The sequence below is a fragment of the Ooceraea biroi genome, chromosome 3, assembly GCF_003672135.1.
Source record: "Ooceraea biroi isolate clonal line C1 chromosome 3, Obir_v5.4, whole genome shotgun sequence".
NCBI classification, from domain to species: Eukaryota; Metazoa; Arthropoda; class Insecta; order Hymenoptera; family Formicidae; genus Ooceraea; species Ooceraea biroi.
In genome coordinates, this window is record NC_039508.1 from 10714590 (window position 1) to 10732535 (window position 17946).

The following is a 17946-nucleotide window of genomic DNA, read 5'->3' on the forward strand; positions in this document are numbered from 1 at the left end:
TATCTGTTCATTTTTCTGCGCGTGTAACAAGAAATATTAATTCGAATATTTAGTTCGCGATGCGGCGGTCATCACTTATCGTAGTGACTAACACACAGCTGTTGTTTCCTCCACTCGGACGGATTTCTTGGAATTGAAGACTCGCGCTAAACGAGAACTCTATCTCCTCCTCGTGCGGCGCGGGTCCTCATGCACGACGCGCGATTTGAATTTGATTTAATGCGAGACTTTAGAAGAATATTATATAAGATCGTTATCAGGAAAGCATAAATTTATGAGTAGCTTCGACGTAGTGCTGCTCACTGAACCGAATCCCACAAGAAAGGAGCGCATCGTCCGTGACAGAATGTAGACATAATACACAACGTCTCACTCATGTTTCCACTTGTGGTTTTATTTTGTTAATTTCTCGTATAATATACTAACAAAACATTTAATTACAAAACATGGGCATATCTGTGTGTATGTGTGGCAGAGTGTTGGTGTTACGTGTGAGAGAGTATGTGTGTGTATGTGTGTACCTGTGATGAAAGCGGCTATGTGTTCTCTATGCGGTACGCGTACCTTTTCTGGTTAATGTAGATATTACGATTAAACTTCATAAGTTCTCTACGATAAGTAGATGGATCGATAACGACAATTTACACGCAAAAAACGTGTGGCAAATGCCCCCTGTACCCTCCGTCGTCCATCTTTCTCTCTCTCTCTCTCTCTTCCTCTCTCCAACGCTTTTTCCTCCCCTCCCTCCCCCCCCCCACCCCCGATTCGTTTCCGCAATTGCGTTCTTCGTTCTTCGTTTAATTAATCGCTTTAATTGCGAGACTTCGTTTTACACTGTTGGGCCTTTACCAAAATTCTTCTCCTCTTCTCTCGCTCTCTTTCTCTCTACACCTACGTCCGCCATGAATACGCAAACGCAAGAAGGGATAAAAACGCTACTATAATATGCGATATAATAATATTACCGTACTTCGATATTAGTTTATAAATAGTTTTTTAATAATTATTTGTCCAAACACTGAATATTTTACAACAGCCATCGAATCTCAACTATTTGTAACTCTATTTAAACAGTTTGCAACTTTTACAGTTCATCTTGTGTTTTTTTTTTTCAATTTCATCTTTAATATTATTATGCGTAGCGTGTCCGACCCAATATCATATCAATAATAGGGATATATCATAAATTTTGTAATTTCCTAAAAAATATTCTCTAAAAAATATGTCGCGGAGACCTAAAGATTATTATGACTGATAATCACAGACAATTTTTTCATTTTTTCTTTTTTCCCTTTCGTTCCGTCGTCTCGAGTTCGTCAATAATTATTATTTATCTTTCCTCTTTCTTTTCTCATTTTAAACAAGTACAATATTTCAAAATTCTACACTCTGTTTAAACGTTAGAATAGTAGTTTTATACACATCTTAAGAAGCGTTTTACATTTTCTCTTTTTTTGCCTTTTTCATTTCTTAAGTTGTAAGAATAATTTAATCGTTTTCCTTTTTTATTTTTCCACGAAGAGAACTTAAAGCACACAGGGAGACGAAATCGCCGGTTGCGAGAGGTCATTAATTACATTAATGCCGCGGTTCGGCAAAACCGCGTCGCGAATGATGCGCACCGCGCGCGCTCGGTTGTTTCTGCGAAAGAACTTAATCATTCGTTTTTTTCCACGTGATTCGTTTTTCACCGAAATGTCCGTTCGAATCGTCGTCCGAAGCGAGTTCGTCCGTCAGAAGGTGAAACGTGCGCAAAAGTCGGAGAGAAACGATCTATCTATTACATCTATACATTAGTATCTTTTTTTTATTATTGTTAGACTATACGTTTATTCTTCGTACCATTCTTCGGATGTATCGTTTTTACACGCAACGTTATTTTTGAGGTGCTAAATGGGTGTAGTAAACAAAACGGTGCTAAATGTGCCCAAATATACGAGTGACTTGAATGGTGATGTATTATGCTTTCCCTTTTTTTCTCTCATTCTCTTTCTCCCTCCGTTCCTCCTTCTTGCTTTATGATGTGTGTGTGTGTAGATTATAATTAATAGCGATAATAATAAGAATAATAATGAAGGCTGGATGCGTAATACTAAGAGGACCTTTACGCGGCCCTCGCGCAGTTTAAGGAATAGTTGAAAAAGACACAGAGTATGTTCCAGAGAAAGCGCCCGACGGGGGCGCGATTCGTCCGAATTCGCATCAGGTAAGGATTATCAGGAGACAAATAGAATTCACTTCTCTTTCTCGCGCTCTCGCTACTCGTGTCCCGCACTCGCAAAACTCACACGCTCGCCAGACTATCCCATACTTCTCCTTCGGAGTACTTTCGTGGGTACCGTAAGTATGAAAGTGTCGGTAATACAAATCATCAGAGCAGAGGCAACGTACTGAGAATTTCGATGATCGCATGAGCGTAAAAACGAAATCGGACAATCACATAAATAGCCTACAGCTTACAATCATAATACATAGCAGCGTGGAAATCGGGTTACGCGGTAATGCTTATAGAGTTATACACTTCGTAAAGCCCAAAACGATTCCGATAGCTCAAGCAACGTAGCTCAAAAGAGGCTGCAATCGAAGATACACGTTCGCTAGAAAAAAAATCTAAGAACCTCCTGATCTTTGTATCTGTATCAACAGTGTGACCACCATATATGTGCACCGGTTCTAAATCGCTCGATTTACGTTAGTACTTTTCCGTCAACCCTAATACCGTCGTTCGTATAATCAATAAATATCAATAAAATATCTAACATCGTTATTATATTTTCAAGTAAATTACCATTCTTACTTAGTCGTATTACTTTTCATATACAGATTAAAATTAATTATTATTATATTAACAATATTCATCTCTTCCAATAATAGTTATTAATTATCGATAATTATAATATTAAAAAAAAGAAAAAAAGATTCACAAAATACCTAAAAAATGGCAATTTCACGTGACCAGAACAAGTTCCCGTTTTCTTTCATTTCTTTTTTTTTATAACTTTTTATACAACTCAGCGTATGCACTTTGTACCAAACCAGGCCGATTAAAATCGTCAGCACGCCTGACATTATTCGCGTGCTCAAATAATGCTCCCCGCCATATATCTCGTCTCATCCCACTCTTTATATTACCTCTTTAAATAATTCGTGATCAATATTCTTCGTATAACGCATTTCTTATTATTATCAAACACTTCCGCACTCTGCAACCTACTATCTCTTACTCTAGGCCATTTTTTCATGAAAAGTGCACTTAACGGTGTCCATGGAGCACCAAAATTTAAGGGACTACCACCTCGGCAGAGATTGATTAATCGCGCTAAGATATCATCATCGACAGCTGTCTCAGGGGGAGGCGCCGTGCCGCGCCTTGTTTGCACGCGATTGTGTTAGTTCCGAATATAAAATATCATTTGCGTAAATACACCTAAATCTATCACTGGGCGTAGAAGCGTAGGTACATTAAAAGTAAGGCAAAACTGGACTTCACAGAAGGGTATTGGTACGGAGAGAATACGTGATATATATATATGTATGTATGTATATATCCGTAAAAATGTAAAATATATTCCTATAAAAAGCATTTCTAATATCTCCCATTGTGGGAAAGTATCACAAACGTTCGCCGGGAGCGTTCCCGAGGACGTTTATCTCAAACAATGCGTAAATCCTCGTCGAGTTGAACGAGCAAACTGACTTTCCGATAGAAGCTCCTCCGAAAGCATTCGTTAAAAACGTTAACGCTTCTATGAAATATACTTGTCGAACGAAATGTGTTCTCCTTGTCGCGGATTCTGTTTACCGTTCGGACATTACTCGGGTGACAAAGCCAATAATCATGATCTTGGCAAGGTGGAAGCACGAATATACAGGTGCGATATCTAAAGAACGTATAAAATAAAAAAAAAAAGAAGGGAAAAGTGTATATCAAACTCGGGCTGTTTCATGCGCGAGCGAATAAATAATTTAAAATCAATTCGGAAACCGAATGTCTCGTTCATTTTTGTCAATGATCTCGCAAATAACGAAACACAATGTCGTATCAATGTCTGCCAAAGTAGGTACACCTTCGAACAATGTCCTGCTACAGGAGACTGTTCACACTTGCCATTCTCTATCTCTCTCCTTAATGCCTACATTCCTAACTTAAGTTAAAACTGGTTTTGCTGTACTTACATCAAAGACGATATATCTAATCTAACAATTACATATTTTACAAAAACATTTGAAATCTGGCCCTACAGCAGACATGAAATGTCACGAAGTTCATCGTACACTGTACACTAAATTTTCAAAATTTACACGAAAAGATCATTTAAATGTACAATTGTTGCGTATCGCATTCACGTACTTCGTAAGATCGTTTGTACACCATTCGCTCACTCGCGTCTTTCTCTCATTTGTCACTTTCGTCTCGTGACAAGTACCAACATGATTGGGCTTCTGAAAACTACGATCTGCCTTCCTTTTGGTTTTTTCATCATCCATTCGCGTCGTACGATTAATTTTTTTTATCACGATAGCCACTTTCGTCTAAGGGAAGAGTCCACAAACTCGATAAATACTGTCAAGATCCATTACGGGAAATCGTTATCTAAAATGCATAGAAGTCATGTGAATCGAGAAGCGCTCGTATTTAGTGTAAAGTGTAAGATAACTTGTACACTTAAGCCTCAATAGTAGATAATAGGTAGAATCTAAAAGTCGTGCGAGAAAGCACAGGCGTGAATAAAATAACACTTTCAAGAGTCTGAAGCGCGTTAGTACACGCACGACTTCGCCGGGTACGAAAGCGGGAATATACTCGAGTCATTTATTGCTATAGGTATATACGTGCGTGTATATATACCCCCGTCAAAAATCAACTACACGAACGTAGCTGTCTAAAGTAACGTTGTCGTAACCGCCGTGCTTCGCGTATCTATATATCTGGCCTTCTAATATTTAAAATGTATAATCTATGTTCATTTTATAGTAATAAAAAGCTGCAATCTCTGAAAATAGTTTGATGATGAGTAAAATGAATAACGTTCAATAAAACGAATCCTATTCGAAAGCGCGCGCGCAATTATAGCACATATTCTATATCTGTGTCGTCGATCGTCGGCTGCTTAGGATAAGCTGTATATACGCAGTCTCAGTTGAGGTATTTGCGACATCTGCGGGAACCGCAAGTACAAGGGATCTTGATATCCTCGAATGGGAATTTGTAGTCGTACGTCAACTCCTCCCCTTGAATGATGCGGCGAAGAGCGAATATCAATATATGTTTCTTGCCTACGATGTCCACCACTCGCGAGTAACAGTTTGGCTGTGTACAATAGTTTTAATTATTTTAATAAATCTACGAATCATATTATATATTTATTATAAAATTAATCAAATCTGTTTTTTTTTATATACGATTCTATATATTTTATACACAGAAAGAAACTATACCTCGCAGGAGTGATTGATAAATCTAGCTGCATTCCCTTTCATGGTAGCGTCGACAACTAGATGATCATCAATTTTAAACATGTAACAGCCTATATTTTTGCTGTCATAGTACTTTTCTCTCTTGTCGGTCAAAGAAGATCGAATAACCTGAATATGATTAATAATGTCAATAATAACGATGATAGGAACATTAACGATAAATATACCCTGGTGTAATGCATATCTTTTCATTTCACTATTATTAATAATTTGATATCGTGCTTATCACTTACCTCACCAGCATATTCAATAACCATCTCACCAGCCTCGATGTCCCTCAAACAAAACAGTCCTCTACCATGTATGTGGGAATGATATACACCGAGAGATCCCTTTGACGCTCCTTTGAGCGTTCTAAAGCGCATTGCCATGGGAAAATTGGGATTTGCAGCTCGCCTGGAAAGAACGTACTCTATAATAATCTTTAGGGCGACAAGGAATCTTTTACGAAATATAATCGTAGCGTGCACAATTATTAACATGTTGTACACTCGGTATGGAATTTACCTGGACTCCGTCTCTGATATTTTCGGTCTGTGCTGCGATGCCAGCCAGCCGAACATGTCATGTGCCTTCCTGCCCTTGTAGGATTCCGCACGAGCTGTGCCGCTCGCACACGCCGCCGGCAGCTCGTTCTCTATTTCACCAGGTTTCGGTGGTGCCGGAGTGTGAAACTTGGTCTTGTACTTGGTGCACCTGTTCACGCCCGGCAACTGCTCGACCAGATAGACTGTCGCGTTGTTTTCCAGACCGAGACTCTCGGACAAGGAGTTGTGGGGCAGTGGTGGCAGATTGTGAGCCTTGCGAGCGTTCTGCACCGCCTGAAACACCGTCTCCCACACCTCGGCCATAGACGTGGCGGTGTGCGTGAAGCCGTCCTGCGATTTTATTTCGTACATCAGGGTCGGCCCTTTCGCGCAATTCTTCTGTATCTGTTGCGAATTATGCGACGGATTGTTTCGCACTGATCTGATCGACTTCGCCACGATTCTCGGCTTCTTCACGGCTACCGGCGGTGTCTTCGTTTTCAACGAGTTCATCTTCGTATCCGCGGGCTTCGCCTTATCCTCAATCTTATTCGTCTTTAGCGTGAACGTCTTGATCGGCAGCAGTTGCAGCGACGCGATCTGCGGCACCTGCTTCGCAGGCAATATCTCCACAGACGTTACCTGAGGTGTCTTTTTACTCTGCGTGACCGCCTTCATGTTGCGCGTAATTTTATAAGAACCATCCTGCAATTGTTTCTGCAGCACTATCTTCAGCGACGTATTCTGTAGCTTTTCCTTGTCGAGTTCTAGCTTGAGATTCTCCTTCACCTTCTCTATGGTATCCGTGTTCAGTTTGATACTATCGCTGATGTTACTCAATGTAACATCCGTGGGTTTCTCCATTGGTGCGATCTCCTCGGTGACAGTTTTCTTCGGCTCCGCAATTTCCGGCTCAGCCGGCTTGATCACCGGTTTCGTGGGTTCTTCGATCGTTAGATCGTCTTTCGGTACAGTCTTTATCGGATCCTGCTTTGGTGTTACCGCCTGCATCGGCAGCACTCTGTTCATTGGTCGACTGGTTGGCATGCTGTTACTCGTTGGCATTGAGATTTTATTCTGCACAGAGTTGTTGGAGCAGGCGACAACGATTTGGTTGCTGTTACTGTTGATACTGGCATTCGCGCAGTTGGAACTCGGCACGATACTGCCGTTGTAGCTCTTATTCACACTATTTACATCATGATTCGGTTTGCTATTTACAACTAGGTTCCTCTGCGCGATGTAGTGATTAGATAAGGGCGGTATCTTGGACGATGATATGCTGGACTTGATCATGCTAGTATTTTCCGATACATGTTTCGAGTCGAAGTACGGTCGCACGCTATTGTTCATCGGTTGATCCGTACCAAACAGCGGCTCAGTGATCCGCCAGGCGGCACCATGATTTACAATTGAATGTGTCACCGGACTGGGTCGCACGGCGACACGGGGTATCGTTGGCATTGCATGCGGTGGTGGCGGTAACGGTGACAACTTCGTAGCCGTTGCCTCGCTGCTCGATGTCACAACGTGAATGTTCGATGGACATACATCCGCCACTTGGATCGATGTCACTGGTTGTTCCGTGATATTCGCGCATGATGCTGGTGATACGACGTTGCATGCAACGCTGCCAAAAACTTGCTCCTGGGGCGTAGTGGAAATGTTGATCTGCGATGCTGCTGCGATCGGTTCCACTGATGGTAGTGATAATGATGGTACTGGAGGTGGCAGCGATGGTGGCGGTGGCGGTGGCGGTGGTGCTGACGGAGCTGCTAATACCGATGCCGGTACTGATGTTGGTGCTGGTACCGGTACTGGTACTGACGCTGATATTTGTGCTGATGCTAATGCTGGTACTGGTGCTGGCGCCGGTACTGGCGCTGGTGCTGGCATCGGTGCTGCTGATGGTATTGCAGTCGGTATCGATGCTGGTGCTGGCACTAAGGCCGGTATCGATGCTGGTACTGGTGCGGCTGCCGGAGCTGCTATTGCTGTCGGTGCTGGTGCTGCTGCTGGTGGCGGCGCCGATTGATTCACCACCACGTAACCGCCGGCCACTGCTGGCACATTCGGCATACTGCCGACTCCCTGCACGCTCGTCACGTTAGACACGCCGGTTATATTGGACACGGCGGGCACGTTCTGTACACCAGGCACGTTCTGCACACCGGGCACGCCCGATACATTCTGCATCGCCTGCACCGCTGTCACCGTAGGCACGCCAGGCACGGTCTGCACGTCCACGATGGGCTCCATCAGCTTGGATGCTTGAAACACTTGGGTAGTCGTTTGATAACTGCTAGCTAATACTTGCGGCACCGCGCCTGCCATGAACTGACTGGACGACATTACCGTGTTGCTGACGATCGTCTCCAGACCGTAGTACATCGGCTGATTAGACACAAACATACCACCAGTCGGATCGGTAAACATCTCTAGCGTGGGCGTCGAACTCAATAGCAGTTGCTCTGATGATATGACACCACACTGAATTGCGCCGGGTTGCTGCTGTATGATCGTGCCCAGGACCGTGGGTTGTGTCTGTGTAATCTGTACACTCGGCAATATCGAGATGCCGCCATTCTGCAGTGCCAGCAGATTGTCGGACGGTGCCTGTATGTACGTACCCGGCATCAAAGGATTCGTCGCGATAAACTGCGGCTTGAAACTGGGTTCGTGCTGTCCGCTACCTATCGTCGTGATGTACTGTAAATTCTGACCGGATTGCTGCTGCAACGTCTCCACGTAAGCGGACATAATTCCGGGTGATGCCACTTGCTGCAGGATCACCGTCGGTCTCTGAGTGGTCTGTTGCAATTGGATGACCGGCGCCGTGCTACTCTGCATCGTCGCTGGCTGGAACCTGGCATGCGCGGCGGCATGATTGTGCGGTGTCTGCACAACGTTCTTCACGATGTGCTGTTGCGACTTGACGCTTTTCGTCTTGGGTTTGGTCACCCGCGGGGTCTTTGATTTCGCGACGGCGGTGACGCGGGAAATCTGCGCGTTTGCTTGCTGCGCGTTCTCATGTGCTGTCTGTACACTTGTAGTCAGATAGTTGGGTGACATTTCTGGGCTAGGGACGGTCTGCGAGCTCGTACTGTCTGGCGAGCTCATCGGCGTGTTCATCATGCTGTGCGTTGTGACATTGGAATCACTCGAAACGGACGGCGGATCAGTAATCTCTGTTATTTGCACCGTGCTTTCCTGAGGGGGTAATACTGCTGGGTTCGGCAGGGTGGTGGTTCTGCGAGTATACTGAGTCTGCACGATCATATCGTTGGATGTTAATACTGTCTGGTGCACGGTCTCTACCGTGGCGTGTGCCGTGTGAATCTGCGGTGTGATAATCGCCTGAGCGATCGGCTCAATCTGAATGCTCGGATGGGGTGATGGCACGGACGCCTCGATCGGCGACGTCGCCTGGATATCCGTGTAATCGGTCGACAGAGTATGTCCCTCGGATGGTGAAAGTGTGATAAATTGTGGCGATACCGAACCCACACTCGGAGAGAACCTCGAGTCCGGCGACGCGAGTTTGTTGTCCATGGTCTCCGAGTCACTGTCGCTGGTGATCATGATGTCGCAATTAGCCAGGTGCCGATTGTAACTGTCCTGGGTGCGATACGTGCAGCAGCATCTCTTGCAGGTGACAGGTCGATCAATATGCTCGAACGGCGATTCATACGCAGCATGGATTATCCTGTCGCGTGTCGTCGCATGGTGCTGCGACGTTACGCATTCGTCATCGCTCGAAATGTCACCTGCGCCGTCTACTTGCGGGATCTCTAGATTCAGCTTGAGGCTCTTTTCTTTGAGTAAAGCTCCCATTTTTTGCAACGTGCATCTGGTGGAAGAAGCGATTGCGAGATTCCCGTTACCGTTCTTCACCTTCTGTGACTTGTCGCCGTTACTCGTCACCTGCGACCTGATAAAGCCAAAGATACGTTTCGGATGTAAAAAATTCGAGGTGCGCGTGTACAAACCGAGATCTTTTTCCGCGCTCAATTCACTTGAGTCGGACGAATGCTCGTCATTGATGCCGTCCAGTTGTGGGATCGATAATGATTCGGACGTTGACAGATTCGCGTTGCTCTTCTCCTCGGTGTTGTATTCCGGTGAACTGCATTCGCTCGCGCTGTTAGCGTCAGCTGGTCCATCCACTTGCACTATTCGCGGTTGTTGCTGTCTCGGATGCCAAAACAGTCTTTTATGCTCCTTCGCATCATCCCTGGCTGATAACACGCGGCGATTCAAGCCAGCTGAATCTTCGATGCAGTATTTCAATTCGCGCACGGAGTCGGATAATATGTTGGACGTGTTCGCTCGTCCCACAGTGACCATGATGCTCTCCGGGATTCTTAGCTCGTGGAACATGGACGTGCGTTCATTTTGCGCATCCAAAACAATAAGGCCGGCTTCGCTGGGTTTAGTGCTGGACGGATTTCGTGGTAACTTCCGTCTCTTTATGCTGGAGCCGTAAGTGTTGTCAAGTTTGCAGCTCCAGGTCAGACTGCAGGAACGCTGATGATGCCGCTGGCCGCCGACAATCAGCGGATTGTTCGACATCACTTCGGATTTTGATCGTTTCAGCTCCCTACCACCACGTTTCTGATTTTTTGAGTTGAATAGGTCGTCCATCAGATCTTGAACAGCAGTTTTCGCCTCCAGCCGCACCCAGAGGTCATTATTCCCCAATTCCAGCAAAGACGAGTCCATTTTGGAAAGTTTACTTTCTGGCGGTTTTATCGTTTCTTCGATTTCCGACGGCAACATATCGTCCTTAAACAAATCCGTGGTGAAGGAGGCGTCGTTCTTCAAGTCCATGGCTAAAAAATCCTCATACGACATCTTCGGAAAAATGTCCTGCATGGAAATCCCGTCCAGCAGATCGTGCGGCAGATCCTCGAATATAGCTTCCTTCAACTCTGGCGGCAAAAGATCCGTGTTATTTTGTTCCGCCAGATTTTCATCGACCTCTTTATTGCACACAATATCGACGAGCGTGTCCAGGGTTTGCTTAACGGCCAAATAGTCGACTCTCTGCGCATCCGTTGGTACTTCCTCCTTTTCCTGTTCTTTGGTGTGATCGATAGTGATGTTGTTCTCGACTTCGGATGAAACGTCTGGCACGTGCACCTGTACATAAGTCCTGATATAATATCTCACGACTTTGTAAGGATTCACAGTAGACCAATAAAGCCTGGAGCACTTATAATCACACGGTATTATCTTCTCGGTCGTGTCGGAGAATTCAGGAATGACGGTGCCCAAACAATCGATCATCAATGAGCCTATCATCACCTTCACTTTGTTGGGTTCCACGTACTTTTTCTTCTTCCGATCCAGCTCCACGTATACTGGCCGTTTCAAACTGAATTCGTTTTCGTTTTGCAGAGGTTTGTGCGCATAACTGGCCGAGTGCGAGGCGCAGAATACTCTCTTGTCGTCGTTGAAGGTCAGTCCAACATTTCTCGCGCACGGAAAGTGGAAGGTATTACTACAGCTCTTTGCGCAGCATCCGATACTCGCGCCCTTCTTCCCGCACTCGGTGCAACGGATCAAACGTCCTCTCGAAATGGCACTGTGAACGTTCTGCAGCGAGCCATCGATCTCCTCGAACACCTCGTTCGACCATAGCGCGCAATTCGCGTGCACCCATTCGTTTTGACCGCAATACAGCAATCTGCCCTCCTTCATCTCTTGTCCATCGCCCAAACCTTTGCACAGACAACACGATCTGCTGTCCTCAACGTGAATATTGTACAGATTCGCCGTTTTTGCCGCGATCGCTTTCGGCGCCCTCATCACCTCTTCCTTCCACGCTTCTAGAACGGGATCGTCGAACTTGGTCTTTAACGAGGTGTCCTTGCACACGTCATTAGGAGGTGTTAGCGTATCGTCATTGTCGTCGCTACCCTTGAAATTTTTAGGAGTGAACCAAGGAAAGACTTCTTGTAGGATTTCGTGGTAAGTTTCCATCAGATCTTTCGAACCAGCTCGATTTATCACGTGCTCCATATCACAGTGAAACTGCGACAGTGATTTGTACTCATTACCGTTCACTTTTCGCTTTACGGACATCAGGGTGGGCGAGGGCCTCGCGATGACCTGTTGCTCCGAACAGTGGCATTCTGCGACGTCACTTGAAGTAGATTCCTCGTTCGACCAGTCTTTTCTCTCGGTGCCTTGAGAGTCCTTGGGAATACAATTTTTTACTCTGACCGAGCATTCTTTCAGATGAAACTTTTGTCGCAATCGTCGCAGGCCCTTTCTAACGGGACCGTCCGTCGTATGTTCCTCTACATCGAGCTTACTTATACCGTCTCTGCAAGTAACACCCGCGCTCGAATCAGTATCCGCGAATTTGTCACCGTTGCTCTCTTCCGACTCTTCAGTCTCCCTCGCGTAGCTCGTCTCGTTCTTGTCCTCAGAAAATTCGAGTCTTCTCGTGCTTGGAACTGGTCTACAAAGACACTCCTTCCTCGGACTCCACTTGAGAGCCATGCAGATTTTACGGTTCTTACTCAGAGACTTTACCACGCCGATGAAACCCGCCTTCAGCTCCGCTTCTATGGCATTCCTCCAGACGGAATTTGAGTTGGAAGAGCACTGGCTACAAGTGTACTCGATTGAATCGGGCAGGTAACTGAGTATCTGGTAACGCTCATCCGAAAGGCCTTCACAACGGGCATGTACCCAACAGGAACACTCGCTACATTCCATCATCTGAAAGAACAACGTTTAATCGTAATAGTTAAATTGAATAGGCCTTTTAATGAAGCTGAGACTAAACAAACTCCATGAGAGACCGAGAGCTGATTTCTGATGTAAAAGTTGCGCGTACGTACCTTCGTGTCGAAATCGTTTTCGTTGTAACACCTCTGACACAAAGGACAATAGTTCCCTTGCTGTCTTAACTTAAAGCACATGGAGCAGAGGGGTAGATTACCCACATAGACGCTAACGCCTTCACTACCGCAGCTTTTACACTTGATACAGCTTTGGCAAACGTAAGGTCGATCGGGACTGTACAATCTCGAGCTAACACCGGATTTTGACAAACACGAATGGTGAAACGATTGGCGACAACGAATGCAGGACAATTTCGGACCGGATCTGAGATGACAGGACTGACAGATTGTACACCGGGGACAACACCAGTTCGGCTGTGCGCAAGCATTCCATTCACTGGGTTCCAAACAGAAGGCGTGGTATGGCTCGCAACAGCATTGACAGTGGATCAACTGTAAAGAACGCTCGTTACAGTTCCTCGGCGATACGTATTGTTATATATATATCCACTTATTGGCCCAACTTGATTAACACTCAGCCATTACTTACCGGTTCTTTACCGGCACTTCCACACAGATAGCAAATAGCGGGTATGTGAAACAGCTCGGAGCCGATAAGAGCAAATCCCTTTGCTCCGACCTCCGAAGGATCGTATTGTTCCCAAAAGTCTATGGAGACTGTGTACAAGGTGTCTGCAGCTGCCTTAGACATCTGCGAGGAATATATTTTACGTATAATTAGGAACTTATAATGTTGTTTCGTTCTGGTCAGATTCGACTCACACACAAAGCGTCGGTACTCTCAAGACAATAAAGTCGAGCGAATACGTTGAAAACACCCGATATTATTGTTTGTTTCTACATATCTTCCCGGTTTCTCGTTGTTATCGAGGATTTCAGAGACCTCTCACGCGAACGTATAAAATCCTAAACTAAACTCAATTCTACTAAACTTTTATCCTTAACAATATTCAAACGCTACGAACAAATAAAAAGCATCTCACCGCTGGAAAATGCGACGTTGATACATTCTGCGGTTTCCCCCTTCTCGGATGGGACTGTTGCGTCGTGTTGGCGTTGAGATTTAAATTGGTTTCCTCGGAGCACTTTTGCGTTTCCTTCTCTTTCGTCGCCTCGTCTCTCTTTTCCGTCCTCTCGGTTTCTTTCACCGTCTTTGGAATGTTCTTGCCGTGCTCGTTGTCCTCTTTCGTATCTGCAGCGGGAAAAGTTGCAATGGGCTGCCCAAGGGCGACACTGGCGCTTCGACAAACGTGCTTAACTCTCGGCCCCTTCAATTCCAACCTCTGACGGAGAGGCTGCGGACACTGGTTGTCGGCTGGCGAAGCGAGCGTTGGGCTGCCAATTTTCTTTCTCACTTTAATCCTATTATTTTTCTTTCGTTTCTTGTTGGGCGATATACTCGTCGACGAGTCAACTGCAATAAAATCACAAAGTCAGATACACGTGCGAAAATACATCGGGCGTAACGGAAATCAAAAGGTTGCCTTACATTTATCTATCTTTGTATAGAGAAAGCCTCCGGTACCCTGATAACTTGTTTTTTGTCCTATTTCGAAGTCTCTCCAACTCATTGCCGACTTGAACAAATTTCTTTCCGTGCTGTCCTCCGCAGGCCAACTGAGTGGAGTACACGTACCCAACTTTTGCCCCTGACCGTCCTCGTCCTGACTGAGCGGCAAAGAGATACTTAAAGGGTCTCTCATTAACGGTGGTAACAACGCGTTTAAACCTGTCCGCAGGGCAGGTGGAATGTTGTAACATTTCAAACACATTTTCAACCAACACGCCGGACATCTGGCTTTATAAACGCATCTCATGAGATTCCACTGCTGGCTCCTTACAACGGGCGGGACTAAACATAGACCGTCGCCTTTATGACACTGGAGAATGGGAAGAACGTTGTTTGAGGATTTCGCGCAAGCCTGACGTTTGATCATCTTGCTTATAAACTTTCGGCAAGATTCGCAGCTGTGAATACCAAACTTGCGCGCTTGTTTCACGAATCGATAAAATCGCACCGCGCCGCAAACGCCGCACTTTATAGTTCCTGTTAATCCTGAAAAAAGAAAGTTATTTAATTAAGGGATTTAAAGAATTTTACGCGTTCGTGTTCTTATTGGCAGAAAGTACATGCAATTTTAAATTAACGGTAAAATAAAAAATATATACCTAAATTAGTACTTCCTCCCATAGCGTTACTGGTGCTGGTCGTTGAGAATGGTCCTTCCGTTCCAGCTAAGCACTTGTTATCCAACTTTAATCTCGCCTTTCTCAATATAACTTTTCCACCGTTGAGTTTCATCCCGCTGAATTCAGATTGCTCACTTCCTGAATGATTGCTGTGCTCGCTTTCGGTTTCACTCTCCGATAAATTGCTTTCTGCCTCAAAATTGTCCAATGCACTAACCACAGTCTTATTACTATTTTCAGGCTGACCCTCGGTTTTCGCACAGCCATCTTCCGCTAATCCTGCACCACCTTCCAAGCTTGCCTGGTTATTTAAATCGCTCGCTACCTCATTTTGAGTTCCTGATCTCGTCTGAACCCTGGAAGACTCGAAGTTTGGAACATTGGAATCGGGAAGAACTTTTGTAGGAATAGAAATCTGCTTCTGATTTCTGGGAACTGTTGATTTTGCCGTTTGTGCCACTCTGCTCGAGTTTTGCGGGCATTCCTGATTGTTGCTGGAGTTGACGGATGCGCTGTTTGATACTTTATTCTTACACGATATAGTATGGGATTTCTTTACTTCTCTATGCGTGGTTTTTGATATTTGTGCGTTTTGTACAGAATTCGCTGATTTCTCCGTAGCTTTTGCTTGCTGATTTACTTCGGCATTCGTGCCAACACCCTGAATCACTTTCCTCGGTTTGTTGCGTATCTTATCCTTAAATTTCGTACACAGTTTACTGACTGTGTCACCCTTCAATTTTGATTCCTGATTACCGAACTTGTCCAGATGTAGTCTAGCCTTTTTGACATGCGTACCGATTTCGTTCTCACTGTGCTCTGTACCGGATATTTCTTCCAATTCCTCAATGAATCTCTTGTTCGGCTTTATAACTCTTGACGAATGCACGCTACGAACGGGTAAAACAAATTTTCTCACTGTGCTAGGCTTCTCTCCGGATTGCACCAGCAGATTACGCGCGTTACTTCCATTAGATTTCGCCCTTTGAAGCAATCTTTTTGCAGTGCTGTTGCGTAGTTGCCTCGTTCTCTGATGCTGATCCAAGATATTGTTCACTGATTTTAGCACTGGATTTTTCAAATAATTCGAAAATTTTATGCTCTTGCAATTCTTACGACTTTTAGCACGGTGAATTTTCGGAGTCTGTTTAGCGTTCGAGTTTACAACTGGCTTCGTGATGTCTTCGACTGGCTTTGAATTTGTATCGGTAAGCTTCTTGGTGCTGTTTTTGATATCTGAGGGAGAATTTTTAACATCAGTAGTGTCCTTCTTAGACTGTGGTGCAAGATTTTCGACTGTGACAGAGGGTAATTTATTGTTGGTCTTCTCTGCATTGTGTTGCTGCGTTTTTATGTAAGATGCAGAAAGATTAGCCTCTTTAGTGCTAAATCCATGGAACGGTGGATGTTCCTGAGGACAAATTGTCAATATAAGTATAAAATATGACAAACCGTTCGATAACTACACTCTATTCCTTATGTTAAGAGCTGTCACGGGAGTAAACAAACAAGTGACCCATGCATTTGTTTTCTCCAAATGACAGCCTATTTCTTACAGGCTCCTAGTTTTGACAGTTGACATTTCTACGCTTATTTATTGTCAGAGAAAGCTATTTAATAAACAATCTACCAACATCTCTTAACATATCCTATGCCAAAACAGTAATTATAAACAACAATCACTCAACATGAGAATCGCTATCGTTGTATCAGTCGCAGGAGACGAGGAGACGAGGTAAGGAACGAATAATTTTGCATGAGCGGACTCGCTTGCCGCGCACCTGCCATTCCGCGACAGCCGTCGGCCGTCGTCGATAGGTTAACCCGCGCGCTACGCGGCGCCAAAGCTTGTCGCTCGGCATATTGCGGGTTCGCCGTATGCGTTTTCACGGAACGCTTGCCGGACAACATGCGGGTCGCGTCGCCTCTCGCCGCGACGCGACGCCGTCGATCTCGCGCGACCTCGGCGACAACGGCAACGGCAGCAGTGACGACGATGGCCAACGGCGACGGCAAACGACAACGGTAACGGCGGCGGCGGCGGTGACGGCGACTTCACAACGGACGCTTCACCGCGACGATTTTTTCCCTCACCTTCTCGTTGTCACCGAATGTTTCGTTGAACAGGGAAAGTCCGTAGTAGATGTTCTCGGCGACGGTTACCGGATCGCTCTGTGCTGCCTCGGGCTGGCCGAGCACCTTGATCCGTTTCCTGGTGGCCGTCTTCGGCGGCTTCCCGGGAAACTTGGACCTTCCCATGTTCACTGTTCTCAACGGCGGACCTCAACCTCGCAGCGAAATTCCGCTTCCATTTTACTCGCGATTTGTGCCCACGGCCGAGAGGCGCACTGACTCTCTCGCGTACACTATACACGAACGTACGCTCTCCGATATACACACACACGGAGCCTGCCGTGTTAGTCTCGGGCCGCTAGCTGTTCGGTCGACGTCGGGCGTGCTCGGCCGCGCTCGGCCGCGGCCGCGAAATACGCGCGTACTTGTCAAACAGAGAGCCTGGGCTACCAAGGTGGGCTACGCCGTTACACGCTGTGCGCGCCGTCACGGCCTTCGCCGCGACTCCGACAGCCGACTTTGCCTCTTTGCTTAATGACAAATCTGCGTTCGGCTCGCAGCCGTGATACCATTTGCCCGACAATCGCGGAATCGAGAGCTCAAGTGAGTAACAGCGGGATAAAAAATTTCGAGTTCAGAATAATGATCACTCGCGCGAAAATGGCCTCTACGCTTGTCCGTAACAATGAAAACGCGGCAATTGACAGGAGATTTCTTTCTCGTCTGTAACTGCGACAATTCAATTCGATAAAATCATTTGATATATTTATATCAATTTTACAGTCAATATTTATAACAATTTATCAGGAGAGTTAACTTTTTAAACCGATACATTTTTAATAAATTAAAATTGTTTTGGA

At 45.5% G+C, this 17946-nt stretch overlaps 1 protein-coding gene across 1 annotated transcript; it reads right to left on the bottom strand.

Annotated features, from left to right (window-relative positions):
- Positions 1-1495: 1495 nt before the first annotated feature.
- On the bottom strand, positions 1496-17451 carry LOC105276941 (histone-lysine N-methyltransferase trithorax). The gene is made up of 10 exons (XM_026968428.1): positions 17108-17451; positions 14993-16424; positions 14313-14879; positions 13807-14237; positions 13353-13514; positions 12860-13255; positions 5986-12737; positions 5712-5874; positions 5440-5586; positions 1496-5311 (listed from the first exon to the last, which is right to left on the bottom strand). The coding sequence occupies exons 1-10, from the start codon at positions 17270-17272 to the stop codon at positions 5138-5140; spliced, it is 10389 nt and encodes a 3462-aa protein (XP_026824229.1). The 5' UTR covers positions 17273-17451; the 3' UTR covers positions 1496-5137.
- Positions 17452-17946: the final 495 nt, after the last annotated feature.